The sequence below is a fragment of the Rattus rattus genome, chromosome 12 (genome assembly GCF_011064425.1).
Source record: "Rattus rattus isolate New Zealand chromosome 12, Rrattus_CSIRO_v1, whole genome shotgun sequence".
NCBI classification, from domain to species: Eukaryota; Metazoa; Chordata; class Mammalia; order Rodentia; family Muridae; genus Rattus; species Rattus rattus.
Genome location: NC_046165.1, coordinates 93,313,495 through 93,326,760, shown reverse-complemented (window position 1 = coordinate 93,326,760; position 13,266 = coordinate 93,313,495). Strand labels below are relative to the sequence as shown.

The 13,266-nt window shown below is 40.2% G+C and overlaps 1 protein-coding gene across 39 annotated transcripts in view; it reads left to right on the top strand.

The window, feature by feature from the left end:
• Kcnma1 (potassium calcium-activated channel subfamily M alpha 1) overlaps positions 1–13,266 on the top strand; it is a 694,984-nt gene that overhangs the window by 402,752 nt on the left and 278,966 nt on the right. For all 39 annotated transcript variants that reach the window (XM_032917294.1, XM_032917321.1, XM_032917309.1 and 36 more), the window contains exons 4-5: positions 9,309–9,402; positions 10,283–10,394. In XM_032917294.1, the coding sequence (XP_032773185.1) occupies positions 9,309–9,402; positions 10,283–10,394 (206 nt within the window). The remainder of the gene's footprint in view (positions 1–9,308; positions 9,403–10,282; positions 10,395–13,266) is intronic.

Below are 13,266 nucleotides of genomic sequence, written 5' to 3'. Positions count from 1 at the left end.
TCTTTTATATCTCCCCTCTTCTAGACAAATGAGATGCTAAAAGGGAGATAGCTAGAGCCCATGGAGATAGAAAAGGGGGTGTCTAGAATGCATCTATTGTGACTTCACAGACAATTTAGTAAAAACTGCAGCAGGCAGCTCTTGTTTGGCAAGACTCTGTTTTTTATGTAAGGGCTTAACTCTGATTTATTACATAAAAGTTGCTGGCAAATATGAACACTAATTCCACTCTGGTAACAACTGTGATTGAAATAATTGTAGTCTGTAGTCAAGCTAGAGAAAATAAGCATTAGTGGGTAGGTTGTCTTGGACATCACTCCAGGATTCCAACAGTGAAGAAATACATTTATGGGAGTCCAGCTAGAACAGATTACTTAGGAAGGGTTTGGCTGGTTCATTCCTCTGCCTCTCTTCTGTATGCACATTAAGCCAACAGGGCTAATGGAGCCAAAGACCTGGGAGGACGAGCATCCAGCCTCCTGTGAGCCATTCATTAAAGTGACTCATGGTTTTTGCTGTTAAGAAACCTTGATTAATTATTTAGTATTTATGACACACTATGGCTGTCTTTCTGGGACTCTCATCTCCCCATGTTTCTTCTTTAATTTTATCCCAAATTAATATCTTGGCATATAGACTCTCACCATGTGGTAGCCAACTCTCCAATCAAGAGCCTGCTGCATGTCCTGTTGAGTATTTGAATCACATTGGAGTATTTTACAAGGACTCAGCAATGTAAACATAAGTGAGGAAATAGAGCATGAACATCACTAATGCTCTCAGTTTTCGTTCAGTTGCATCATTGCCTTTGGGGGCATTTCCATTAGCAGTTGCCACTGTCGTCCCCACTGTTACTTACAAGTATCATTGATTGAATAGATAGTCAACTGATTTTCTCCTTACATTTCTCTCCTTTACATTTTCTCTCCTTATCCCCACTTTACAGACAAGAAAGTCAAGGCTTAGAGAGGTCATGCTACTTCTATAACACAGTACAGGTCATAGGTGGAAGAGCTAGGATATCAGAATTTCAAGTCATCTGTCCAGCTTCAAACCAATTGCCCATTGCTGGTGACACTGGCTTATAATGCCAGTGTTTTACTTTTAAATGATTCAGGTCATTTAGGCATAAATGAATGTAAATATAAACATGGATAAGACACTGTTCTAGTTTGCTTTTATGTTACCAACCAAAATGAAGTTTGGGAGGAAAGAGTTTATTTCACCTTATAGACTATAGTTCATCATGAAGGGAATCCAAGACATGGGCTCAAGAAGGAGCCTGGAGGCAAGAACTGAAGCAGAGGCCCTGGAGGCTTGCTCCCCTTGGCTTGCTCAGCAATCTTCCTTATATAGTTCAGGTCCACCTGCCCAGGGTTGGCACTGCCCATAATGGACTGGACTCTCCTATATCAGTTAGTAATTTAGGAAATGCCTCCATGCATACACATTGGCTAGTCTGGTGTATGCAGTTCCTTGATTGAGATTCCCTTCCTAGATACATCTATGTCTGTATCAAGTTGACAGAAACTACCCAGCATAGATACTGAATTCTCTTTTGAGTGAATTTAAAAGGCTCTATAAGAAAATAACAAGGCTATTAACCGCCTGAGTTTTGTGATAACAAGTTATCTTTGTGTTTCAATGAGAAATCCAAAGTGTAAGGAACTGACATGTTTTGTCTCTTTATCAGCAATCTGTGTCATTTTCTTTGTCTCCTAGAAGAATGCTTTATTCTTAGGACTAATTACTAAGGTAGACACCTTGTGCCATGCAAATGCTCTGAGATCCACTGCAGTCATTGTTGCTCAGAGCTCAAGATTACAGAGCATATAAGGACTCAACAGAGCAGTGAGGGTTCACATAACACCCTTCTGTACACCTCTTTTCAACTCAGCATAGTCCAGATGATCTATGTGTTTATTGCTATTGTATCCCATTTTATAATTGAGCAGAGGCATAATTAAAAGCTGTTGTCAGGAAGATGAATAAATTATCGACATAAGCCATAGCGAAGGACTTCCCGACAAAGCCATTTAACAAATGGGCTTAGATCCATACTATAGAGTGACAATGAGTGTTTTCTATTTACATTAAAACAAGTGCATTGTCCTTTAAGAAAAATGCAAAGCAAGTGCAGTGCCTAAGAAAAATGTTCCAAGATTAAATGAAGAGCTTATTTGATGTAATCATTGGCTTTGATCAAGTATTGATCACAGCCCATCTGTCAAAGAGAATGGTGTGGAAGACACCTTCCTTAAAAATGTTCTCAGATGAAGTTCTAATGTCAATGGACAGAAGAGACTTGATTCTCTGTGTTAAAAAAGAAATATAAACTATACTACTTAGCAAATGTATGCCCCACCCTGATATTAGAAAGGTAAACCTTTTTATTTTATATATACTTACTTTAACTTCACGTTTCTGGGTATGTTGCATGAGTGTATGGCTGTGCCCTCAACTGTTTGCGTGCCGTGCTGGTGAAGCCCATGGAAAGGCTTGATCCTCTGAGACTGGAGTTACATGCAGTTGTTAGCCACCATGTGGGTTCTGAGAACCGATCCCCTGTCTTCTGAGGCAGCAACAAGTGCTGTTGACTGCTAAGTCACCTCTCTAGTACTGAAAGATAAACTCTGAAGTGTATAACTCTGAGCAGGTGTTTAAATAGGAGTACTGAGAAAAGATACAATGACAGATAGAACTGGGATTGTTCTAGAACCTGGGATGCTGCCTAGTTTAGAAGGTAATGGTCCATTTAGAGATATAAGCTGTCTCAATGATTAATTAGCATCCTGCCACTCACACTAGTGCCATTATTCTTACAAGTTCATAAAATATTTTTGAGACCTGAAGTTATGTGAATAATATCACTGACTACAATTTGGGATGCATTGCAAAGACTTCTTTCTCTTTTAAAATTAATATAGTTTGGATAGTGAGGTACATTTTATCCTCATTAGTAGGCAGGTAAAGTGAAATCACACATCTTGACCAATATATCCAGACATTACCAAGAAAAAAATTCATATTAGTGAGCTCTATACTCTCCAGTGACTGTAGATGAGTTGTATAATCTATTTCTAAATGCTTTCATCTTTTTCTTTACTTTGACTAGATAAAATGGCATGCAAAGTTTATTAATCCTCCAGTCCATAGTTAGAAAGGAGTATTGAAGATTTCAAATATTATCAGTGTGTACTATATTCATTTTGCTTTTTTTTAAAGATGGGGTCTCATGTAGTCCAAGGAATCCTCTAAATTACTAAGTACCCAAATGACTTCCAATTCTTGATCTTCTTGAAACCTTTGGGCTTTTGGGCTTGCAGGTATGAGAGAGAGAGAGAGAGAGAGAGAGAGAGAGAGAGAGAGAGAGAGAGAGAGAGAGAGAGAGAGAGAGACTGAGACTATGAACTGGAATAGTTTTCAGGAGGACAACTAAACACTAGGGAGAATTTCTTGGGATGATTAATATTCCATATGCCAAACTTGACAGAACCATGTTGGATATAGTTCAGACAGTACAGTTCCTTTGGATTTTCCCAAACAACCCCTTAAATACATGAAGTCTTACTAGGACAATTTGACCTCAGCAGTCGATCAGTACCCCCTTGTTTTGATATGAACCCCTTGGAATGCTCTGTTGATACTGGATTCTGTGTCATACACATCTTGTTTTCCAAGAACATGGCATCCCTTCTGGAAAGGTAACATGATTTTTACAATAAGGTTGCTTGATCCTCATCCCAACTTAACCTCTCAGTTATATGAACTTGGGTAGATATTAGAGTCTCTGATTTCCTCTTTGTGCATTAAGAATTTTTAGCAAAATACATATTTTATCTAATCCTTTTATAAGGATCAGATTCATTAGTATTGTGTAAATGCAATGTAGCTGAGTTGAAGAAGACTTGAGTACAAACTGAATGGGGCACTTTCTGATCCTGGAGCTGTATAAATACTGTGAGAACCTGGAGAGATAACACTGTAGTTTGGAGCACTGGCTACTTTTCCAGAGGACCTGGGTTTAAATTCTAGCACCCACCAGGCAGCTAATAACTATCTGTGGTTCTAGTTTCAAAAGAACTGATCCCATCTTCTGACCTCCACAGGCCACAAACACAGGTACTCCAAAGGGTGTACATGGTACACAGATATTCACATAGATAAAAATACCCATATGAAAATAAATGTGAATAAAAAATGTTAAAGCTTATGTTCAAACATCCATTATAAAAAAAAAGAAAGAAACTCATAGATGAAAGAAGATCTGTAAAGATGCAAGTTATCTGATGAGTCAAGCTTTTAGGTAGGCCTTCAGAAAGCTGTCTGAAGTTTGAACACAGACAAGAGCACTTGAGGAAGTCACAGCACAAGCAGAGATTTAGAGAGCAATATTCATGTCTCATTCCTGAAGGAACAAAGGCACAAGCCTAAGGGGGGGGGGACCTTTCACCTAAAGCAAATAGCAAAAAATAATTAGATTGAGAACTCTAGAATGAGGTGGGGTTTGGAGTTTCTCCTCAGCTGAGCTCCGAGTTGATACTTGAGATAGACTGGTCCCTTAATGCTTCATGAATGACATCTTTTAATTAGATTAAAATAGCAACATTGCAGAGGTGATCCGGAAGAGTAGAGTCTGCCATCATTAAGTTTATTGAATGGATTCACATCTTCAGTGTTTTGAATCTGACCTCTGGTGGTCTATAATCCTGGAGGGGACTGAGAGGGCCCTGTTCAATTTTAAAAAGGACTAGCCTTCAAGAGTGGGGAGAGTTTGAATCATAGAAATTATTGCACAACGTGTTATTTTGTTTCTTGACCAACCCCTATAATCTAGAATGCTTGTTTTTGTGTTCCAAAGCTGCTTAGCATTTCTTTATTCCCTGTAAGCTACTGTCCCCTGTATCCCACCCCTATCCAGTTCTCATCATTTCCCATGTAATCTAGAACTGAGAATGTACTCAGTACGTACTCTCTCATTGGTAATTGAACATCCACTGATGAAGCCTGTAAGGTGGTGCTGTAATTGTGTATGTTTTTAATTCTTTCCCTCTTGTCCACATCTGAAACTGAAAACATCTGTTCCAAGCCTTGATCTTAGCAATCAGTTAAGTGCTATGCAGCTGATTCTCTGAGGGCAGGCTCAAACACTTAATCATCTCTGTTCAGGTTTGAAGAGGAGTCTTCTTGAGCACCCATAACAAGTGCAAAGTTGATAGGGGATTCTTCAGAAGTAGTAGTACTCAAAATGGGGGCCCTGGGCAGCAACATCAGTCAAATTTGGAAAATTTGGAGAAAAACAAAATCCTATATCCATAGTTCAGGGTAGTAAATCAGAAACTCTGGAGCTGAGGCCTAGCAAACTTTGGCAAAGTTTTCTAAGTGTAAGCCAAAGTTTGAGAACTATGGTCTGGGAGAAATATCATCATGGAGTTGGGTAAACAATTGCCAGGGGGTAGAAAAACAAGAATTCAGGGATATGAGGGTAAGTATGGATGCTTAGGAAAAGAGCCAGTGTCTCTCTCTGGGAAATGACACAAGATTGGAAAAGATGGGCATTGGGGGAAGGATAGGAATGCCTTGCCTTAAGTTTTGACAAGTTGCAAAGCCAAGTCCAGAAAGTTCTATCTATCAAATCCTCATTCTCAAGGGCATTTACAGGAAATTTCACTATTCTGTAGATGGAGATGTCTCCTTCAGAGACAACTATATGCTAAACATGTACTTTTCGGAAGTTCTTATTCTGACCAATGTCCTATATTGCAAATGTCCCATCAGAAGGAACTTTTTTTGTGGGGAATCCTTGGAAAGGTCCTCAGTCTTAGATTATTGGTCAACACATTAAATGCTCCCAAGGTTTCAATATCACAGTCAATCTGTATAGACTGTTGGATCTTAGAAATGAAAAGTCTATCAGCTACCAAGTATTACATCCTCAACTTACCTAGGCACTTGTCAGCCAGGAATGAGTTAGGATTGGCCTGATTGCTCCTATGAGAGTTAGATCTGGTGTCTTTTCTTTCAATTCTCAACTCTATTCCCCACTCCCAGTTGGCTTTGCATGTTCACCTAAAGCCTTTTCTGATGTGGGCCTGCCTCATCAGAATGGCAACCTAAATTTAAGAATGTGACTCAGAGTCATTTTCTTTTGTAGTTTTAAATAGAAGTACCATTTCCCCACTGCCATCTGTGGATGTAGACAAGGAAACTCTGATGCTTCTCACAAGTCAGAAGAGACGCTTCCATTTCACTTTTCTCTAGCAATGAGTATTAATCACTAAGAGAAAGTCTTATGGGAAGAAGAATAAATCCTGATAAGGCAACCTTTTGGCTGTTGAGTTATGGATTCTCTTTTTTAAAATAAAAAAATCAATGAACTCCAAGGTTTGTTTCCATTTGGGGAATGAAATAATGGGGCTTTGGCACCTCCATTCTGTGGTCTCTGATTGTGCGAGAACATGAACTATAGGCACTCAGAGGACTTATCTCAGAAGGGATCCTGATAAATAGTTCTGTTGGCAGTTGAAAAACCATGCAGGGTGTTGTTCCTGGCACTACCATGCAGGGAGAAGTTGCTGAAATAGATATAAAATATATCCACAGAATGCTCTGATTCTACCCGTGTTCTGAGGCTCACTTCAGCTTTTGTCTTAGAATTTCCCACCTTTTGCCCCTCACCCCTACCTGTCCATAGCTCAGGGTGTGGTCCTGGTACTTTGTCCCTTAGCCAGAGGAACAGCCATTCATAACCACTTCTATTTTACTGTTCGAGTTCAAAGTGTAGAGCTTAGTGAATGGTAAGGAGGTAATGATTACATTAGTTCTAAAATTTTAAATGACCAATGGCAAAGTCTATTATGTTTTCTCTATTATTTTCTGTAAATTGAGGGTGGGGAGTGTTCAGGTATGATTTTCAATATGGCACCCTGTAGATTAAAGCCTTTTCATTGTTGCACTTAAACACCAGACAATATAAAAAGGACCAGAACAAAAGACATGACCAGGAAATCAAGGATCGATGGAGAAGAGTTGCTTACACTTTTTTGACTATCTTATCCCACTTACATTGAACAAAAGTTACCTCAGTGGCACTAAACTATCATCTCTCTAACAGTGCAGGGGAAAATATATCTTCCAAGGAAATCCCTAAACAAACCACAAACTCATGGAATGAATAGTGCCCAGAGAAATCATGAGATCCCTCAGATGCCACCAATGTCTCTACCAGTGACTATTGGGAAGGCAGTATTGAGCCTATTGCTTGACATTAGTCAAGCAATCATCAATTTTCTTGGATGAATTTGGACCCAAGGCTTTCCTTTGGTTCCCTATGCACAACAATATAGTGAAATATACTTTTAGTGGAGAAGCCAACTTCCTGCTAGCACAATTCGTCACATGAACGAACATATGCTTATCTGCAAATCTCTCACATACTCACTCACTTGTTCCTTTACACACACACACACACACACACACACACACACACACACACACACACACACATACACACCCCACTTAATTTTCAGCATACTGCCCACTTAAGTTCCTTGGGATCTGTAGTAGATCTTACCCTGTAATCTTCATACATATCTTAAGAATATGTTGTATTCTTGTTATTTATAATACCCCACTTTAGCTTAAGAATTGCAGGACTGTCCCTTGTTGCTACAGGCCCTTGTTTTCACCTAAATGCATGCTTGTGGTGGGGGTGGTGGGGCAAGCTAAGTACAGGGGTAGGCTATTTCTTGTAAGCTTTTGTTCCTGCCTCCTTTCAGCACTAGACTAACCAGATTCCATTCTGTCTCTCCCCTCACTTTCCTGCCTTAGTGAGAACTCAGCAGTTGCCATTTCCTTTGTAAAAAGAACCATGTTCTGTTGCTTTTGTTCAGTGTGCTTACTTTGTAAATGCAAGAATAGGTTACTCTTCCTTTTTGTGTGGAGGGTTAACACATATTAGTGGTTTGGGACATGACAAAGGGCATGTTTGATTTGTAATCCCAGTGAAGAATGGAGAAAGCCAGTGCATGTCACGTGACTGGAGGTTCCCATAGACTGACCTACCATGCCTCAGAGTGGGCCCTGCATTCCTAGGATGCACTGATTCCTGCCTGTTGAACAGCCAAGCATTACCCTTACTAAAGTACAACTATACTAACTGGTATCCAATTGCAATGAATTCTAAAGTGGCCTCACTGCTCAGCAATTTTTCCTGATGCACCTCTCCAGTTCCCTCTCTCCTAGGGGGAGAGGTCCATGTTGCTTCCCATCTGAAGAAGGATTTGGGGGAATCTCTTCATACTCCCTCCCTTTTGCTTACCACGCTGTCTTCTATTCCTGGCCTGAGTGCTTCCATTTGCTTACAGACAGCATTATACTGGGATTTCTTTTATAGCTTTGAGTTGTCTGTAAGGCTTTGCTGCTTCCCACCTAGCCCTAACTTTGGGACCACTCACATATTGATTCTCTGATCAGTTTGCAGTGGGAAATCTCATGGAAGCCACATACCAGTTTGTATAGTAGTACCCTTTGGAACTGCCTACTCTTGAACAAAGTAGAGTGCTAGGGGTGCGCATTTGGCTGCTTGGCACACACATGAAGCCCATTAATCTGCATGCCAACTACAACAACAAACAAAATTAACCCTTAGAGTACTGCTTCCATACATTAATTCGTGGTCTTGAATTTTATTGTTGAACATTCCTTTCTTCCCCAGTGCAGAGTACCATACAGGAAGTCCGTGATTAGTCTAGCCAGAACAGTAACCAGGATCCTCTCCTCCAAGGCTTTCTTGAGATGTTCCTGGGTCCTTTATGAATATACTAACAGCTTTTATAAGATCGAGATTTGGCTGCTGGAAAATGGGCTCCACTTCTAATGGACTGGAGGACATAGGGTCTGATAGTTTAGCCTTGTTTTGAGTCCTTTTAATTGAAGATATCAGTTCTTTAAGGGTTAATATGAAATCAAGAAATTTGGTAATCCTTCCTGCTTGTCCTTCCACCAAGGTGTCTGCATGATCCTCTTTAGAATCTTAGATCAGCTCCCGAATGATGATGAAAAACAGTATATAAAATTATCACCAACCCCCAAAGCAAAGAAAAGAACAAAACACTGAATGGTTGAATGGAGAGCCCTTTGGCAATGCTTGCTTGATGGTCACAAGGGGTAGAAAGACCAAATGTTGTAATCAGAGAACATTCATTTTGTCCTCTACCCCACACACATTTCTTGGCATTGTGGAAGCTGTGATGATATTTTCTTTGTCTTTTATTTACCTCTCGCTTTTTCTTCTTCCTGTCTAATAGCCCAATAGAATCCTGCCAGAATTTCTACAAAGATTTCACATTACAGATCGACATGGCTTTCAACGTGTTCTTCCTTCTCTACTTTGGCTTGCGGGTAAGTTTGGCAGCATCTCCCAGTAATACCACAGTGGGGAATGAGAGTCAAAAACTCAAGGATAACCCTCCACCCATGACTGCTTTCCTAGGCAAGGTGAAGCCTGAGGTCTCCATGGTAGACACTCACCTGAGTTCTGGTGTTGGGTCTGTGGACAAGCTCTTTGCTTAGTTGAGAGCTTTCTGAAACATGGGTTTATTTTGGTTCAAGGAAGGGTTTGAAGCAATGGTACAGTGACTCATTGCTTCTAAGTCCTCTATTCAAACATGAATATGTTTTTTTTTTCTCTTACAAAGTACATTGAAAAAACTTACGCTTGCAAATGTATATTTAGCAGCATTGAGACTGCAATTATCAGGGTCAACAAGTAATGAAGACTGGTGGGATGTGGGGGTCAAGGAGGAGTGAAGGCTGGTGGGATGTGGGGGTCAAGGAGGAGTGAAGGCTGGTGAGATTAGGCAGTCTATACTAGATCATGCTTATGAAGATTTTTGCACAAAATTTGAACTGTGCACATGAGTGTGAATGCACACACCTGTGCTTGATTTCACAGATTTGTATCAGAAAGGCCAAGAAAGTGAAATGACTAAAGCCATCTCCATGAAGATGTGGGGAACCACAGAGAATCACATTGCCTGATCATTCCCTAAGGTTAATGTGGCATATGGCTACTTCCTTAAAAAAGGCTATGGATTCTCCAAATCAAGCTAGTGATTGATGAACAGGACAGCATGAGACTAGGCAAAGGACAGAGTATCACCCTCCAGACCCCACAGAAACCCAATGTTTATCCTTTGTCAAAAGGACATATTTTAGATGCTGACAAAATGCTTCTCATTTGTTTTTTTCTGTTTTATTTTCTCTACCCCTCTCCCCCCAGTTTATTGCAGCCAATGATAAGCTGTGGTTCTGGCTGGAAGTGAATTCTGTAGTAGATTTCTTCACAGTCCCTCCCGTGTTTGTGTCTGTATACTTAAACAGAAGTTGGCTTGGTAAGTCAGTCTCTTTTGCCTTTTCACTGGCTCTTAAGGCAGGATGGATTAAGGGTAGAGGGTCTAGAAAGGATTCTTGTGCTGGTTTGTAGCTATGCATAGACAGTTTTGGATGTGGCCATGGACAGTGACAGCCCAGAAGAAGGATCTGCTGAGGCAGAGCTTCAGACAGTACATTTTTATCATTGTTGAAGTCCCGTGGTCATCACTGTCACAGCTGGGACTTCTGCACTTCACACTTCTGTCACTTGTCATTCAGGAATTGAGAGTCAGGACTGGTTAAAGAAGCCCATGGGAAGGAGACTAACTTCAGAGTGGCAGGTTCTGGTGCCCCAGAAGACCCGCCTGCCATAGTTAGGCTGTGTCTCCTGGTGAGATTTATTTATAGTTACAATTTCTGGGATGAGCAGGACAAGATGAAGCATCTCAAGTCACTCTGGAATCATGAACTACTCCACTCCCTCGTTGGAAGAATGTTCCTTGGTGCTTGGCTTAGCAGGTCACTTCCTGAATCCAGATCAGTACAGTAAGATAATTGGTCATAAAAACTAACTAGTTCTGAGAAAGATTAAACTGACAGCTCCAAGTTGCTCTTTGATGTTGTGTCTAAGTTTTAATTAATGTGAAAATATTTTTGCTTCCATTATAGTTAACTGAGGATTGGAGGACTTATTGAGAATTTCCTCTGTCTTTACCTGTAGGTTTTTTTTGTTGTTGTTGTTTTGCTCTGTTTCCTGATGGTCATGAGGGACAACTTCATATTTTTCAAAAAAATAAAACATGCACATTGTAACCATTGAAAACTTTTGAATACCAAAACAAGAAAGCAATAGCAGTCATCTCTTCTCCTTTTGTCCTTCATGGACCCACTGAGATGCCTACTGTTAGCAAGCTATACAACTTCCTGTAAACTCATCGATATCACACATAAATAAATGGAGTGCACTTACAGCCACACATTAGAGGGGTGCTGATGTTCCTATGAAAAATTGTTTTAAATAACTATATTCCACTGCAATTTAGCTCTTAAAATAACACATGGTGGACATCACCTCAGCTCTAGGATAAGGTAAATTTTATAGCCATTTGGGTAAAATTCTATTATCTGCTTGTTGTATAGTGAACCTAGCCATAGGTTCTAATGGATCATCTGGATGCTTTGCTTGCTACTCTGAATGATATTTTCATAAACACTGTCATCCACGTATTTGTGAAATTCCATTTCTATAGATATTTTCATATTACCAGAAGAAGCATTGCCAAGTAAAACAGCATGAATAATTTATTTTGTAGACATTGTTAGATAAGGTTCTAAAAATGTCGTGTGAAGATGTACTTGCATCCTACAAAGCCCTGGCTTTAAAAACAACTGTCATATATTTAGAACATAAGCATCTCTAATATGTAACATAGAGTGGTCACCTACACACTCTTCGATGCCTGTGTGTAAGTGCACCTGTGCATGTGCATATCCTCAGTTAGATGCCACCTATCCCACAGATTTCTCATTCAAACCATATTCACTTATTGCTAAGTGAAAAAGTTTTCTTCTTAGCTCTGAGATGTGCTTGCCGAGAATGATTTTCTAGTTAGTATGTTCAGACCATGAGAGCCATGTGCTAATCTAAGATGTCCTGAGTAGTTCCATGAGCTGGGACATCCCAGCCTTCTCATCTGAGCTGATGACTGGCTTTGTGACCTGGATCTCTTCTTCTCCACTCAGCCTGTGAAGGACATTGACAGAGAGTGCTGCCTTATAGTTCTGAGGAGGGCAGAAACCTAAGGACCTTAGAAATCAATAAGTGATGCAGCCTGGTGGGAAGCATCAATGTTGAAACTGAAAGCAGAACAGTGGCATGTTGGACTATGAAAGTAATAATAATAACAATAACAATAACAACAACAACAACCAAACCACAACAATTAAAAGAACCTGTCCACTCTTGACAGGTTCTGTCCCAGCTCAATTAGCTCTTCTTCAGCCATAGGCCCATGGGTCCCTTTGCGAAAATATTTAATAAGATGCTTTTGTTTTTTAGTAACTACCCTTGGGTGGGACCCCAAACCCTCTTGGCTGTTATGGAGGAGTCATTTCAGCCTAAAGCCAGGAGGTTCCTTTGTATGATTTTAATACATAGGTTATCATCCTGGGAAACCATTGAATGAGCTACCAGAGAAACTAGTGAATGTTCTCAGGAAACAGTCCTACAAAGAAGAAAATGGACCATTAGGTGTGAGCATTTTGGGCAGCTTTTCCCTTATCCTGGAAAGTAGGGGTATACTGCCTTCACTGGCTGGGATTTGGGAAAAGATAGAAGAAATGAGTCTACTGCAGTGCTACACAAACTTTTGAGGGTAGGGGCATGTTATTGCTGCCACCATGGTGATTAAAAACCAGAGTGGACACCAGGGACCTGGTCTGTATCTTTTACAATTCATAACCCATACCATGTTGCCATTCTTATTCCCAGTACAGGATTGCTTATTATATAATAAAGCATATATATATATATATATAACATTTATTAGCTTAAGACACTCAATAATACAGCCAACATAACAATGGTAGGTATTCAAATGCTTTTGTAATGGTCCCACCACTCAACTTCTTACCTACATCACCTCCATCTTCAGATCAAACCTATGAGGTAGGAATTGTTGATTCCTCCATGTTTCCAGACCAGGCACCTGAAGCTCAGAGAGGTTGACTCTCCTGTCCAAGTTAACACAGCCTATCTGGTCAATTTATCCCAGTCTGATATGATGTCTACACTCTTTTTCTGATTTTGAGCTCCTGACCTTAACTTTGGAAGACTGGGAGTTTTGAGGACCAATTTGGGAAAGGCAGCACCCACTCTGCTGCTTGATGTTG